The following is a 16339-nucleotide window of genomic DNA, read 5'->3' on the forward strand; positions in this document are numbered from 1 at the left end:
CGGGAGGTTTTAATTGCTGGGGTCAAATTGACCCCGAGGGTAAAATATGTGAGTAAATGTAAAGGTAACAGGAGGTTAAACAGAACATGTTTCTCTTGTTTGTCAACCATTAACTCCACCATGATACAATCTAAAGGCCTCTAGTCTTCCTCTCTAGCAGCTGCTGAGGCAAACTGACTGTGTGGGTTTTCTTCATGAACTGGGCCGTGATGAAAGGGACGGGGACACCGCTGCAAAGCTGAAACCTCACCGCCCGGACAGGTGGACAGATTGACAAGTGATTTTTTTTACCGGGGTCCCGATCGCGCCACGGAGCTCTGTGGCGAGCGAAGACGGAGATCGATAAGTGTTAACGCAACGCGAAGAGACAGAAATGACATGCTGCTGTGGAGATACGATCAACAACAGACGCTTAGTTTAATAAAAGAACAAAGACGGTTTCTAGAGAACATGTCGGGCGTGGCCAATCCTTTTAATGTCATGCGATCTACCGACACTCACGCCGATCGACTGGCAGGTCGCGATCGACGTGTTGAGACCCTGATCTACAGGAAGTAAAAAAAGTCGTAAGGTTTCCGGAGGTGAACCTGCGGAAGGATCATTACCGATGAACAGACCGCCTGCATGAGAGCGACAGAGTTCAGATTGAAGTGGTGGATTGGAAGCTCATTTTGCAAGTGACTTTTTTCCGTCCCGAGTGCGCGCACACGCCGGCATCCGAAAGCTCGCGGCGCGAGACGGAGATCGAGTCGTGGTTAACGCCGACACTAGAGACAGAATGACATGCTGCTGGAGACGACCAACAACAGACGGATTGGAAGCTCATTCTGCGCATTCGTTAAATGCGTAAAAAAAAAAAACGAAGTTAAACCTGTAATTTAATTAAATGAGTTAACGCGTTATTTTTCACAGCACTAATATAAAGATGTATATTTATTAGGGATGCACCGATCTGATCGGCGCCGATCCATATCGGCCGATATTCCCATTATCGGATTTGATCGGCGTTCTCAAAGCGGCCGATCAGATGACGTAAAATCTGCGAGAAAAACTATCAGAGGTTTCACCGCCATGCCAACGGAGACGAGCACCGGCGAGGGCCTCACAGTGAGAGGTCAGAGGGCATCCTCACCACCGAGCGCCGTCCCCGTCCCCCGACTTGAATCTCTGGGTCCACTCAGCCCACTCACATGTTCGCCCTCACAGACTGATGTTCACGCTAAACACATTCCATCGAGTGAGAGGGTTTGATAAAGAAGTGAAAGAACCACGTGAAACAACATCCGGTTTTCAAAATAAGATGTCGACAAATCATACACAAGTAAACAATGAACTGATTTTGTATCCTTAGAGATCGTTTCTGAGATTTAGCTTAAATTATGCTAATATTAAAACATTGTTACTGTACCAAGGAAGAGTTTATAAAAATAAGTCAGACTTTTGTATGTTAAACAAAGTCCTGTATCTAGATTTCCCCAAGAGTTCCAGGAAATGAATGATGCAGATGTGTTCCATACATCAAATCCCCTACAAGAGCAATCAAACAATTTTAATGTATCAATTAGGACATTTTTCAAAGTAAAAGTCCTAAATGTTTAAAGAAATCTGTAATTTCTTTAATGTTTGAGGTGCTTTATATATGTATTTCCTCATAGTTCTAGGCAATAATGCTACACAATAAATAGAATGCTTCAATCGACGTGATCGGTGATCGGTATTATCGGATGGGCAGATACTGATTTCAGTGATAGGCACCAAAAAACCTGATCGGACCATCTCTAATATATATATATATTAATATATATATATTATATGTAGGGCTGCAATAACGAATCGATGAAATCGATAAAAATCTATTATTAAAATAGTTGGCAATGAATTTCATTATCGATTCGTTGTGTCGCGCGATTATTACGGCGCTCATTAAGTCACTGGAGTATAAACAAAGTTGAGTTGAGCGCAGAGCGGCGCAGGAGAAACCAGAGCGGAGCGAGAGGACAGAACGCTGCGTTGTGAGAGCCAATCAGCGCTGAGCTGCTCCTCTGTTGATGAATCTAATTGGCTGCTGCTGCTCACGTGGCGCTGGATGCGGAAGTCATTCACGAAGTCGGAGACATTCACGGAGCTGAGTGCGCCTCCGGGTGACGTCATGACCCCAGACACCAGGCGCTACATGTCACGACGGTGTGGCATTTCCACAAGAGGATAACGTAAAAACGTGGTTATTTATTCCGTGGCGGATAGCGGAAAATATTTTTCCACGGAGAAAGGGCAACAGAGATAAGCCACCCACTGCTGTGAGCTGCGCTGCTGCAGACAGCGCTTAGCAGGCGCCTGATCGCTTAATGAAGTATCGATACTAAAATATGCTAAATCACATCGCTTTTAACGATGGCATTGTTAGCATCGCTACACCATGCAGCGTGACAGCAGCAGATGTAGCGGGCTAACATTCAAGCTAACCTAACTTCCCAAACGCTGTCGACATCTGAACGCTGATTGGCCGAGACGCGACATGTCCATCAAAGATGTTTTATTGTGAAGAGCACCACTTCACATTTTTTCTGCGTCTCACTGCAATCTCAACGGCAGCGGGCCAGGTGAACAAAATAATACATCGGAACGCGTCTGATATTGTTCAGGGGGCCACATGGGGACCACTGCTCAGGAGGATGAACCTGTTCACTGCTCAGGAGGATGAACCTGTTCACTGCTCAGGAGGATTAACCTGTTCATTGGTCATGTGGATGAACCTGTTCATTGGTCATGAGGATGAACCTGTTCACTGGTCATGAGGATGAACCTGTTCATTGGTCATGAGGATGAACCTGTTCATTGGTCATGAGGATGAACCTGTTCACTGGTCATGAGGATGAACCTGTTCACTGGTCATGAGGATGAACCTGTTCACTGCTCAGGAGGATGAACCTGTTCATTGGTCATGTGGATGAACCTGTTCACTGCTCAGGAGGATGAACCTGTTCACTGGTCATGAGGATGAACCTTTTCACTGGTCATGTGGATGAACCTGTTCATTGGTCATGTGATGAACCTGTTCATTGGTCATGAGGATGAACCTGTTCATTGGTCATGAGGATGAACCTGTTCATTGGTCATGAGGATGAACCTGTTCACTGGTCATGAGGATGAACCTTTTCACTGGTCATGTGGATGAACCTGTTCATTGGTCATGTGATGAACCTGTTCATTGGTCATGAGGATGAACCTGTTCATTGGTCATGTAGATGAACCTGTTCATTGGTCATGAGGATGAACCTGTTCACTGGTCATGAGGATGAACCTGTTCATTGGTCATGTGGATGAACCTGTTCATTGGTCATGTGATGAACCTGTTCATTGGTCATGAGGATGAACCTGTCATGAGGATGAACCTGTTCATTGGTCATGAGGATGAACCTGTTCACTGGTCATGGTGATGAACCTGTTCATTGGTCATGGTGATGAACCTGTTCACTGGTCACCATGGTGATGAACCTGTTCATTGGTCATGAGGATGAACCTGTTAACTGGTCATGGTGATGAACCTGTTCACTGGTCATGAGGATGAACCTGTTCATTGGTCATGTGGATGAACCTGTTCATTGGTCACCATGGTGATGAACCGTCACAAACAGACTGACAGCTCTCCTCTCCTGAGCAGTGGTCCCCATGTGGCCCCGCCCCCTGAACAATACCAGAGACGCGTTCCGATGTATTATTTTGTTCACCTGGCCCGCTGCTGAGATTGCAGTGAGACGCCGGAGAAATGTGGAGTGGTGCTCTTCAATAAAACATCTTTGATGGGGCGTGTCGCGCCTCGTCCAATCAGCGCTCAGATGTCTACAGCGCTTGGGAAGTTAGGTTAGCTTTGAATGTTAGTCTGCTACATCTGCTGCTGTCACGCTGCACGGTGTAGCGATGCTAACGGCACCGTGACGCTACGTTAACACGATGTGAAGCATATGTTTAGTATCGATACTCATTAAGAGAGCGATCAGAGCGCACGCGCTGCTCCGCTCCGTTAAACGCTGTCTGCACGCGCAGCGCTCACAGCGAGTGGCGCGCGCACACAGGTGAGCACTCTCTCCTCTCACGAGCACTTTTTGTCGTGTGAAATGGAGCCAAACTTTAGAGCGCCTCTGCCTAGTTGCCATGTTTACTGCAGTCTGAAGAAGAAACTAAAAAAGTTTGCGCATGCGCAACGCCACAGGACCGTTAGCAGAACCGTTAAAGAATTTGGCTGACGATCCCAAACAATCGATTCCCATCCCTAGTTGTATAGCTTATATCACCAGCATAACTGTTTTCAGCTGTGCTAACATAATTGCACGGGTTTTCTAATCATCCATTAGTCTTCTAAGGTGATAACACAATGTACCATCAGAACACTGGAGTGATGATGGAAATGACGTTTCACCTAGAATAGTCATTTACCACATTAACAATGTAGAGAGGGTATTTCTGATTAATGTTAACTTTATTGAAAAAAACAGCTTTACTTTGAAAAATAAAGACATTTCTAAGTGATCCCAAACTTTTGAACGGTAGTGTATATAGATATGAATATATGAATATATTCATAAATATATATATGGATATAGATATATTAATAAATGTATACATGTATATTAAGAGATCTATTACCAGGGTTTCTTTGTGACGTATACAACACGAGTTCAGGGTCTGACCTCTGGGGGGCGCTGTGTCGCTCTTCCTCTGATCAGTCAGGACGTATGAAGACATGACGCTGGACGAGCTGCAGGAGAACGAAGACGAGTTCGGTGAAGACGACGAGGCGGCCATCGAGGTGTACAAGTACGTGGAGACGGTGCAGCGCCTGCTGTCGTCGTGTTATTAGTGTTATATATTCTATATCTATGTTCTCTGTGTGTTCCTCCTGCAGGCAGCAGCGTCTGGCCGAGTGGAAGGCGACGCAGATGAAGAACATCTTCGGGGAGCTGGTGGAGATCTCAGGTCAGGACTACGTGAAGGAGGTCAACCAGGCCGGAGCCGGCATCTGGGTGGTGCTGCACCTCTACAAACCCGGGTAGGCCGACCTGTGACCCCTGTGACCCCTGTGACCTGTGTTCAGTCTCCCGTGGCCTCTGAGCTTCTTGGTGTTATTTCATGACCTTCCTCTCGCTCCAAGGTCGTCGTTTCCAGAAGAACTCTGATTCCAGATATTCTTCTTGTCGATGTGTGACTTCGTAACGTCAGCAATCAAGTTTTATTCTAAAACATTTTTTTAAATAATAATTGAATATGTCCGCCGTAGAGCAACATCCTTTCAGGTGTGATGTGAGGTGTTCAACACTTTAAGACGTTATCATTGAGCATTTCTTCATGATCTCAATGACAACAGCTCATTATTATTTTCCTTTTCTTTGTTATTGTGAGATGAATATCTCGTTTGAGCAGTTTGACTCCTTAAGCTCCGCCTCCTCGGTGACCTGCTTGCTCCTCCCCTTTCCCAGCATCCCTCTGTGCTCCCTCATCAACCAGCACCTGAGCTCTCTGGCCAGGAAGTTCCCCCAGACCAAGTTCCTGCGCTCCATCTCCACCACCTGCATCGCCAACTACCCCGACCGCAACCTGCCCACCGTGTTCGTGTACCTGGCCGGGGCCATGAGGGCCCAGTTCATCGGGCCCCTGGTGTTCGGGGGCATGGCCCTCAAGGCGGAAGGTAGTGGGCGCTAGAGCTGCAGGAGGGGACAACATATAGATATACACATATATATATATAGATATGAATATATATTCATATTTATATATATATGTGTGTATATATATATACACATATACAGGACTGTCTCAGAAAATTAGAATATTGTGATAAAGTTCTTTATTTTCTGTAATGCAATTAAAAAAACAAAAATGTCATGCGTATTTCTGGATTCATTACAAATCAACTGGAAATATTGCAAGCCTTTATTCTTTTTTGTTGATTATGGCTTACAGCTTAAGAAAACTCTAAAATCCTATCTCATAAAATTTTAATATTTCCTCAGACCAAGTAAAAAGATTTCTAACAGCTGAGTGTTTGTCAAGGCTCAGAAACCCTTGCAGGTGTTTCGAGTTAATTAGACAATTCAAGTGATTTGTTTAATAATTCTACTAGTATACTTTTCATGATATTCTAATATTTAGAGATAGGATTTTAGAGTTTTCTTAAGCTGTAAGCCATAATCAGCAATAAATCAGAATAAAAGGCTTGCAATATTTCAGTTGATTTGTAATGAATCCAGAATGCATGACATTTTTGTTTTTTTAATTGCATTACAGAAAATAAAGAACTTCATCACAATATTCTAATTTTCTGAGACAGTCCTGTATATATAAATATGTATATATATATAGATATGAATATATATTCATATAGATATATTCATATCTATATTCATATATATACATACACATATATATTTATTTACATATACTTACATACATATATATATACACATTTAGATATAAATATATATGAATAATATGATGGTGATGATGAAGGTGATGATGTCCCTTGTAGAGCTGGAGTGGAGGCTCTCAGAATCCGGCGCGGTGGAGACGGACCTGGAGGAGAACCCCAAGAAGCAGATCCAAGACCAGATGATGTCGTCCATCAGGTCCTCACTGCCCACGGGGGGGGGCAGCGACTCAGAGGACGAGGACTAGGGGGGTAGGGGTCCTGAGGGGGTCCTGAGGGGGTAGGGGTCCTGAGGGGGTCCTGAGGGGGTAAGGGGGTCCTTGGAGGGGTTAGGGGCTCCGGGTCTCTCTTCTCAGCGTATACGTGGCTTACGGGAAGCGGAGCTCAGTCCGGCACATCGATCCCTCTTCTGGAGTTTAAACGTCCGGCGGCTTCACGAGAATCTTTATAAAAACTTCAAACATCGTGACTTTAGTTTAGTTTTTATTACGTTTCTGATATTTATGTCACAAAATGTACATTTGAGTCGGTTGAATTAAAAGAGTCCACAAGAACCGTCTTTCTCCCTTCATATCGGTGACTAAGATAGATATAGATACTTATATTTATATATAAATATTTATATATAAATACAATAAATATTCATATATACCTATTTATATATATTTGTTATGAGTGTAGGTGTCCATGCGGTCCTGGTGGTGGCGCTCTCCTGAGGAAGCTGTCTCCTGTGGTTGGTTCCTCTTCTCCAGCGCTCCCTCCGGCAGGCCTCGGGCCCTCTGGTGGTGAGAGAGAGAAGTGCATCAGCAGTGATCTGGTTTATAAAGATCTGCTTCCTGGAGGAGCCACGCACTGATGCCTCCTGCCTGAGGAACCTTCCTCCTGCCTGAGGAACCTTCCTCCTGCATGAGGAACCTCCCTCCTGCCTGAGGAACCTTCCTCCTGCCTGAGGAACCTTCCTCCTGTCAGAGGAACCTCCCTCCTGTCAGAGGAACCTTCCTCCTGTCAGAGGAACCTTCCTCCTGCCTGAGGAACCTCCCTCCTGCCTGAGGAACCTCCCTCCTGCCTGAGGAACCTTCCTCCTGTCAGAGGAACCTCCCTCCTGTCAGAGGAACCTTCCTCCTGCCTGAGGAACATTCCTCCTGTCAGAGGAACCTTCCTCCTGCCTGAGGAACCTTCCTCCTGCCTGAGGAACCTATATATATATTTCTAATTTTATATATATATACAAAGAGATTCTTGCACAGAAGCTGAAGTTTAGTTTACAACTTTAAACTGGAAGGAAAACAAAGTTCTTCTTCTCTGGTGATAATCGTGGCAGCTGGACAGGAAGTGAGTGACGCAGCTTCCGGTGGGGGCGTGTCTCACCAGGAGCAGAAGCTTCTTCCTCCTCGGGGACAGCTTGGGGGAAAGTCTCATCAGCGGATGGACGGAGTGAGCCTGAGACGAGAACACACGTTAAAGGAGGCTGGTGACATGTTGTTGGGGGGGGGGGGCGGTTTAAATATCACTCAGCAATGAGAAAGAGGTTGTGAGTAGAATATAGTAGAACACAAAGCTTTATTTAAAGAACACAGCGTGCTCAACACGTCCAACAACTAAACACACTGTGACTTTAGAGGCTCAGAGCAGCTTGAAGGAACATGGGGGGCGGGGCTTCAGAGGGTCACACAATAGAAGAGGTTCACCTCACATGGAAGAGGTTCAGAGTCAGAGAGATCACATGTTACATGGGGACAGAGTCAGAGATCACATGTTACATGGGGACAGAGTAGAGTCAGAGAGATCACATGTTACATGGGGACAGAGTAGAGTCAGAGATCACATGTTACATGGGGACAGAGTAGAGTCAGATCACATGTTACATGGGGACAGAGTAGAGTCAGATCACATGTTACATGGGGACAGAGTAGAGTCAGATCACATGTTACATGGGGACAGAGTAGAGTCAGAGATCACATGTTACATGGGGACAGAGTAGAGTCAGAGATCACATGTTACATGGGGACAGAGTAGAGTCAGAGATCACATGTTACATGGGGACAGAGTAGAGTCAGAGATCACATGTTACATGGGGACAGAGTAGAGTCAGAGATCACATGTTACATGGGGACAGAGTAGAGTCAGAGATCACATGTTACATGGGGGACAGAGTAGAGTCAGAGAGATCACATGTTACATGAGGACAGAGTAGAGTCAGAGAGAGAGATCACATGTTACATGGGGACAGAGTAGAGTCAGAGATCACATGTTACATGGGGACAGAGTAGAGCCAGAGATCACATGTTACATGGGGACAGAGTAGAGTCAGAGAGATCACATGTTACATGGGGACAGAGTAGAGTCAGATCACATGTTCCATGAGAGTCAGACACATGTTACATGGGGACAGAGTAGAGAGAGATCACATGTTACATGGGGACAGAGTAGAGTCAGAGATCACATGTTACATGGGACAGAGTAGAGTCAGAGATCACATGTTACATGAGGACAGAGTAGAGTCAGAGAGATCACATGTTACATGGGGACAGAGTAGAGTCAGAGATCACATGTTCCATGGGGACAGAGTAGTCAGAGATCACATGTTCCATGGGGACAGAGTCAGAGATCACATGTTACATGGGGACAGAGTAGAGTCAGAGATCACATGTTACATGGGACAGAGTAGAGTCAGAGATCACATGTTCCATGGGGACAGAGTAGAGTCAGAGATCACATGTTACATGGGGACAGAGTAGAGTCAGATCACATGTTACATGGGGACAGAGTAGAGTCAGAGAGATCACATGTTACATGGGGACAGAGTAGAGTCAGAGATCACATGTTACATGGGGACAGAGTAGAGTCAGAGATCACATGTTACATGGGGACAGAGTAGAGCCAGAGATCACATGTTACATGGGGACAGAGTAGAGTCAGAGATCACATGTTACATGGGGACAGAGTAGACAGAGATCACATGTTACATGGGGACAGAGTAGAGTCAGATCACATGTTACATGGGGGACAGAGTAGAGTCAGAGATCACATGTTACATGGGGACAGAGTAGAGTCAGAGATCACATGTTACATGGGGACAGAGTAGAGTCAGAGATCACATGTTCCATGGGGACAGAGTAGAGTCAGAGATCACATGTTACATGGGGGACAGAGTAGAGTCAGAGATCACATGTTACATGGGGACAGAGTAGAGTCAGAGATCACATGTTACATGGGGACAGAGTAGAGTCAGAGAGATCACATGTTACATGGGGACAGAGTAGAGTCAGAGAGATCACATGTTACATGGGGACAGAGTAGAGTCAGAGATCACATGTTACATGGGGACAGAGTAGAGTCAGAGATCACATGTTACATGGGGGACAGAGTAGAGTCAGAGATCACATGTTACATGGGGACAGAGTAGAGTCAGAGAGATCACATGTTCCATGGGGACAGAGTAGAGTCAGATCACATGTTACATGGGGACAGAGTAGAGTCAGAGAGATCACATGTTACATGGGGACAGAGTAGAGTCAGAGATCACATGTTACATGGGGACAGAGTAGAGTCAGAGATCACATGTTACATGGGGACAGAGTAGAGTCAGAGAGATCACATGTTACATGGGGACAGAGTAGAGTCAGAGATCACATGTTACATGGGGACAGAGTAGAGTCAGATCACATGTTCCATGGGGACAGAGTAGAGTCAGAGAGATCACATGTTACATGGGGACAGAGTAGAGTCAGATCACATGTTCCATGGGGACAGAGTAGAGTCAGAGATCACATGTTCCATGGGGACAGAGTAGAGTCAGATCACATGTTCCATGGGGACAGAGTAGAGTCAGAGAGATCACATGTTACATGGGGACAGAGTAGAGTCAGAGATCACATGTTCCATGGGGACAGAGTAGAGTCAGATCACATGTTCCATGGGGACAGAGTAGAGTCAGATCACATGTTCCATGGGGACAGAGTAGAGTCAGATCACATGTTCCATGGGGACAGAGTAGAGTCAGATCACATGTTCCATGGGGACAGAGTAGAGTCAGATCACATGTTCCATGGGGACAGAGTAGAGTCAGATCACATGTTCCATGGGGACAGAGTAGAGTCAGATCACATGTTCCATGGGGACAGAGTAGAGTCAGATCACATGTTCCATGGGGACAGAGTAGAGTCAGATCACATGTTCCATGGGGACAGAGTAGAGTCAGATCACATGTTCCATGGGACAGAGTAGAGTCAGATCACATGTTCCATGGGGACAGAGTAGAGTCAGATCACATGTTCCATGGGGACAGAGTAGAGTCAGATCACATGTTCCATGGGGACAGAGTAGAGTCAGATCACATGTTCCATGGGGACAGAGTAGAGTCAGATCACATGTTCCATGGGGACAGAGAGTCAGAGATCACATGTTCCATGGGGACAGAGAGTCAGATCACATGTTCCATGGGGACAGAGTAGAGTCAGATCACATGTTCCATGGGGATAGAGTAGAGTCAGATCACACGTTCCATGGGGACAGAGAGAGTCAGATCACATGTTCCATGGGGACAGAGAGAGTCAGATCACATGTTCCATGGGGACAGAGTAGAGTCAGATCACATGTTCCATGGGGACAGAGAGTCAGATCACATGTTCCATGGGGACAGAGTAGAGTCAGATCACATGTTCCATGGGGACAGTAGTCAGATCACATGTTCCATGGGGACAGAGTAGAGTCAGATCATGTTCCATGGGGACAGAGTAGAGTCAGATCACATGTTCCATGGGGACAGAGTAGAGTCAGATCACATGTTCCATGGGGATAGAGTAGAGTCAGATCACATGTTCCATGGGGACAGAGAGTCAGATCACGTTCCATGGGGACAGAGTAGAGTCAGATCACATGTTCCATGGGGACAGAGTAGAGTCAGACTGCTATGTTCCATGGGGACAGAGTAGAGTCAGATCACATGTTCCCATGGGGACAGAGTAGAGTCAGATCATGTTCCATGGGGACAGAGTAGAGACAGATCACATGTTACATGGGGACAGAGTAGAGTCAGATCATATGTTCCATGGGGACAGAGAGTCAGAGAGATCACATGTTCCATGGGACAGACAGAGTCAGATCACATGTTCCATGGGACAGTGTAGAGTCAGATCACATGTTCCATGGGGACAGAGTAGAGTCAGATCACATGTTCCATGGGGACAGAGTAGAGTCAGACCGCATGTTCCATGGGGACAGAGTAGAGTCAGATCACATGTTCCATGGGAACAGAGTAGAGTCAGATCACATGTTCCATGGGGACAGAGTAGAGTCAGATCACATGTTCCATGGGGACAGAGAGAGTCAGATCACATGTTCCATGGGGACAGAGTAGAGTCAGATCACATGTTCCATGGGGACAGAGTAGAGTCAGATCACATGTTCCATGGGAACAGAGTAGAGTCAGATCACATGTTCCATGGGGACAGAGTAGAGTCAGATCACATGTTCCATGGGGACAGAGTAGAGTCAGATCACATGTTCCATGGGGACAGAGAGTCAGATCACATGTTCCATGGGGACAGAGTAGAGTCAGATCACATGTTCCATGGGGACAGTAGTCAGATCACATGTTCCATGGGGACAGAGTAGAGTCAGATCACATGTTCCATGGGGACAGAGTAGAGTCAGATCACATGTTCCATGGGGACAGAGTAGAGTCAGATCACATGTTCCATGGGGACAGAGAGAGATCACATGTTCCATGGGGACAGAGTAGAGTCAGATCACATGTTCCATGGGGACAGAGTAGAGTCAGATCACATGTTCCATGGGGACAGTAGTCAGATCACATGTTCCATGGGGACAGAGTAGAGTCAGATCACATGTTCCATGGGGACAGAGAGTCAGATCACATGTTCCATGGGGACAGAGTAGAGTCAGATCACATGTTCCATGGGGACAGAGTAGAGTCAGATCACATGTTCCATGGGGACAGAGTAGAGTCAGATCACATGTTCCATGGGGACAGAGTAGAGTCAGATCACATGTTCCATGGGACAGAGAGTCAGATCACATGTTCCATGGGGACAGAGTAGAGTCAGATCACATGTTCCATGGGGACAGAGTAGAGTCAGATCACATGTTCCATGGGGACAGAGTAGTCAGATCACATGTTACATGGGGGACAGAGTAGAGTCAGATCACATGTTCCATGGGGACAGAGTAGAGTCAGATCACATGTTCCATGGGGACAGAGAGAGTCAGATCACATGTTCCATGGGGACAGAGTAGAGTCAGATCACATGTTCCATGGGGACAGAGTAGAGTCAGATCACATGTTCCATGGGGACAGAGTAGAGTCAGATCACATGTTCCATGGGGACAGAGTAGAGTCAGATCACATGTTCCATGGGGACAGTAGAGTCAGATCACATGTTCCATCGGGACAGAGTAGAGTCAGATCACATGTTCCATGGGGACAGAGAGAGTCAGATCACATGTTCCATGGGACAGAGTAGAGTCAGATCACATGTTCCATGGGGACAGAGTAGAGTCAGATCACATGTTCCATGGGGACAGAGTAGAGTCAGATCACATGTTCCATGGGGACAGAGTAGATTCAGATCACATGTTCCATGGGGACAGAGTAGAGTCAGATCACATGTTCCATGGGGACAGAGTAGTCAGATCACATGTTCCATGGGGACAGTAGAGTCAGATCACATGTTCCATGGGGACAGAGTAGAGTCAGATCACATGTTCCATGGGGACAGAGTAGAGTCAGATCACATGTTCCATGGGGACAGAGAGAGTCAGATCACATGTTCCATGGGGACAGAGTAGAGTCAGATCACATGTTCCATGGGGACAGAGTAGAGTCAGATCACATGTTCCATGGGGACAGAGTAGAGTCAGATCACATGTTCCATGGGGACAGAGTAGAGTCAGATCACATGTTCCATGGGGACAGAGTAGAGTCAGATCACATGTTCCATGGGGACAGAGTAGAGTCAGATCACATGTTCCATGGGAACAGTAGAGTCAGATCACATGTTCCATGGGGACAGTAGAGTCAGATCACATGTTCCATGGGGACAGAGTAGAGTCAGATCACATGTTCCATGGGGACAGAGTAGAGTCAGATCACATGTTCCATGGGAACAGAGTAGAGTCAGATCACATGTTCCATGGGGACAGAGTAGAGTCAGATCACATGTTCCATGGGGACAGAGTAGAGTCAGATCACATGTTCCATGGGGACAGAGTAGAGTCAGATCACATGTTCCATGGGGACAGAGTAGAGATCACATGTTCCATGGGGACAGAGAGAGTCAGATCACATGTTCCATGGGGACAGAGAGTCAGAGATCACATGTTCCATGGGGACAGAGTAGTCAGATCACAAGTTCCATGGGGATAGAGTAGAGTCAGATCACATGTTCCATGGGGACAGAGAGTCAGATCACGTTCCATGGGGACAGAGTAGAGTCAGATCACATGTTCCATGGGGACAGAGTAGAGTCAGATCACATGTTCCATGGGGACAGAGAGTCAGATCACATGTTCCATGGGGACAGAGTAGAGTCAGATCACATGTTCCATGGGGACAGAGAGTCAGATCACATGTTCCATGGGGACAGAGTAGAGTCAGATCACATGTTCCATGGGGACAGAGTAGAGTCAGATCACATGTTCCATGGGGACAGAGTAGAGTCAGATCACATGTTCCATGGGGACAGAGTAGAGTCAGATCACATGTTCCATGGGGACAGAGTAGAGTCAGATCACATGTTCCATGGGGACAGAGTAGAGTCAGATCACATGTTCCATGGGGACAGAGTAGAGTCAGATCACATGTTCCATGGGGACAGAGTAGTCAGATCACATGTTCCATGGGGACAGAGTAGAGTCAGATCACATGTTACATGGGGACAGAGTAGAGTCAGATCACATGTTCCATGGGGACAGTAGAGTCAGATCACATGTTCCATGGGGACAGAGCCTCTCCTGTAGAGTCGCTCCTCTCTCTAAAGTCTCCATAACTCTCTGGTTAAAGTCATCATGTCTGTAATCAGCCTCCATCATTCTGAGGGAATGTGTCTGTTTCACAACTTCTTCCTTGTGTTTCGATGCAGTTCGGTCTGCAGACAGGGTTAGCTTCATGCTGTTAGCTCGTTAGCTTCATGCTGTTAGCTAGTAGCTTCATGCTGCTAGCTCGTTAGCTTCATGATGTTAGCTAGATGCTGCGTTAACATCCGTGCTTTACACTTGTCTGCAGCTCTTTAGACCCCTCCCCCCGTTGTAGTCCAGAGAGTTTCAGTCCCTTTGGAACAACAGACAGAGGAAACTAAACAGCATTACTCACTGAGCTCCAGCTAACAGCTCCGTTAGCTAACAGCTCCGTTAGCTACCGGCTCCCGTAGCTCCGTGGAGCTCTCTGGCTGAGGGAACGATACCGGTCTCTGATTGGCCGAATAGTCCAGTCACGTGAAATAATAAACGATGTCATTGGCCAGGGCGCACATGTTTGCGCCCCAAGATTCACGTTTCATCCTCCAATGAGAAGCCGTCCTTGCTGAAACGACCGTGAAATGTTTGCTCGCTGCCGCACACACACGTTGGGCCGGCGCCCGTAAAGGGGGCGGGGCTTCTCTCCGTGAGGATGAGTGGCGATATATTATTTATGTCTCATTTAACTTAAGTGGTTGTTGACAGGCTGACGGTCTCCCACACACATTTAGTGCGTCAACACGGTATATTTACTATTTAAATGATTTGGTATATCATGTTTTTGACAGGATATATTATATTTTTTTCTTCTTTTTTTCTTCCATCTCAACATTTTAAGAGGGGCGGCGCTCTAGCGCCCTCTATGGACCACCTCTAGAGGGAGGAGGAGGAGGAGGAGGAGGTGCTGCTCACCTGGAGCTGCGCGGCGCCGGCCGCGGGGCGCGCTCTGGAGTAGTGGAACAGGAACTGAGCAGAAAGTCACAGTTCACCATGCAGCACCATGACGTCATCATAATATAACTATATAATAACAATTATAATAATTATATAATACTAATAACAATAATAATTATGTAATAATAACAATTATAATAATTATATAATACTAATAACAACAATATTAATTATATAATAATAACAATTATAATTATATAATAACAATTATAATAATTATATAATACTAATAACAACTATAATAATTATAATCATTCTGATAATAATATAATAATAAAATAATAATATCAAACAAGAGAATGGAGGTTTGAGAACTTACTCGTTTGAAAACATTCTGGATCTGCAAACACATTAATAACAGTTATTATTGTCTGGCAACAATGAGTTAATATATAATAACAGTTAGAGAGGCTGTGGTCCCTCAGGCCCTGGTCGGGGCCCCAACACCAACGGGTCTCGGGGACCCTCCAGACTAAGAGCGGTTCAACCTGATGATAGTGGCCCCCGACTAGAGCTACCTCCCGGACCAGGGGCCCCACCACCCTGTGGACCCACCACACTGTAGACCCACCACCCTGTGGACCCACCACCCTGTAGACCCACCACCCACAGGGACCCACCACCCTGTGGACCCACCACCCTGTAGACCCACCACCCTGTGGACCCACCACCCTGTAGACCCACCACCCTGTAGACCCACCACCCACAGGGACCCACCACCCTGTGGACCCACCACCCACAGAGACCCACCGACCCACCACCCTGTAGACCCACCACCCTGTGGACCCACCACCCACAGGGACCCACCACCCTGTGGACCCACCACCCACAAGGACCCACCACCCTGTAGACCCACCACCCTGTAGACTCACCACCCACAGGGACCCACCACCCTGTAGACCCACCACCCACAGAGACCCACCACCCTGTAGACCCACCACCCACAGGGACCCACCACCCTGTAGACCCACCACCCACAGAGACCCA

The 16339-nt window shown here is 46.6% G+C and overlaps 2 protein-coding genes across 2 annotated transcripts; one reads left to right on the top strand and one right to left on the bottom strand.

Annotated features, from left to right (window-relative positions):
- The first annotated feature begins 4028 nt into the window (after window positions 1-4028).
- Window positions 4029-6975, top strand: pdcl3 (phosducin-like 3). The gene is made up of 4 exons (XM_056424822.1): window positions 4029-4815; window positions 4904-5047; window positions 5475-5683; window positions 6524-6975. The coding sequence occupies exons 1-4, from the start codon at window positions 4742-4744 to the stop codon at window positions 6667-6669; spliced, it is 573 nt and encodes a 190-aa protein (XP_056280797.1). The 5' UTR covers window positions 4029-4741; the 3' UTR covers window positions 6670-6975.
- Window positions 6976-6999: 24 nt separating this feature from the next.
- nms (neuromedin S) lies at window positions 7000-15881 on the bottom strand. The gene is made up of 4 exons (XM_056424833.1): window positions 15672-15881; window positions 15311-15364; window positions 7790-7861; window positions 7000-7200 (listed from the first exon to the last, which is right to left on the bottom strand). The coding sequence occupies exons 1-4, from the start codon at window positions 15702-15704 to the stop codon at window positions 7078-7080; spliced, it is 282 nt and encodes a 93-aa protein (XP_056280808.1). The 5' UTR covers window positions 15705-15881; the 3' UTR covers window positions 7000-7077.
- Window positions 15882-16339: the final 458 nt, after the last annotated feature.

Source organism: Pseudoliparis swirei, chromosome 2 (assembly GCF_029220125.1).
Source record: "Pseudoliparis swirei isolate HS2019 ecotype Mariana Trench chromosome 2, NWPU_hadal_v1, whole genome shotgun sequence".
NCBI lineage: Eukaryota > Metazoa > Chordata > Actinopteri > Perciformes > Liparidae > Pseudoliparis > Pseudoliparis swirei.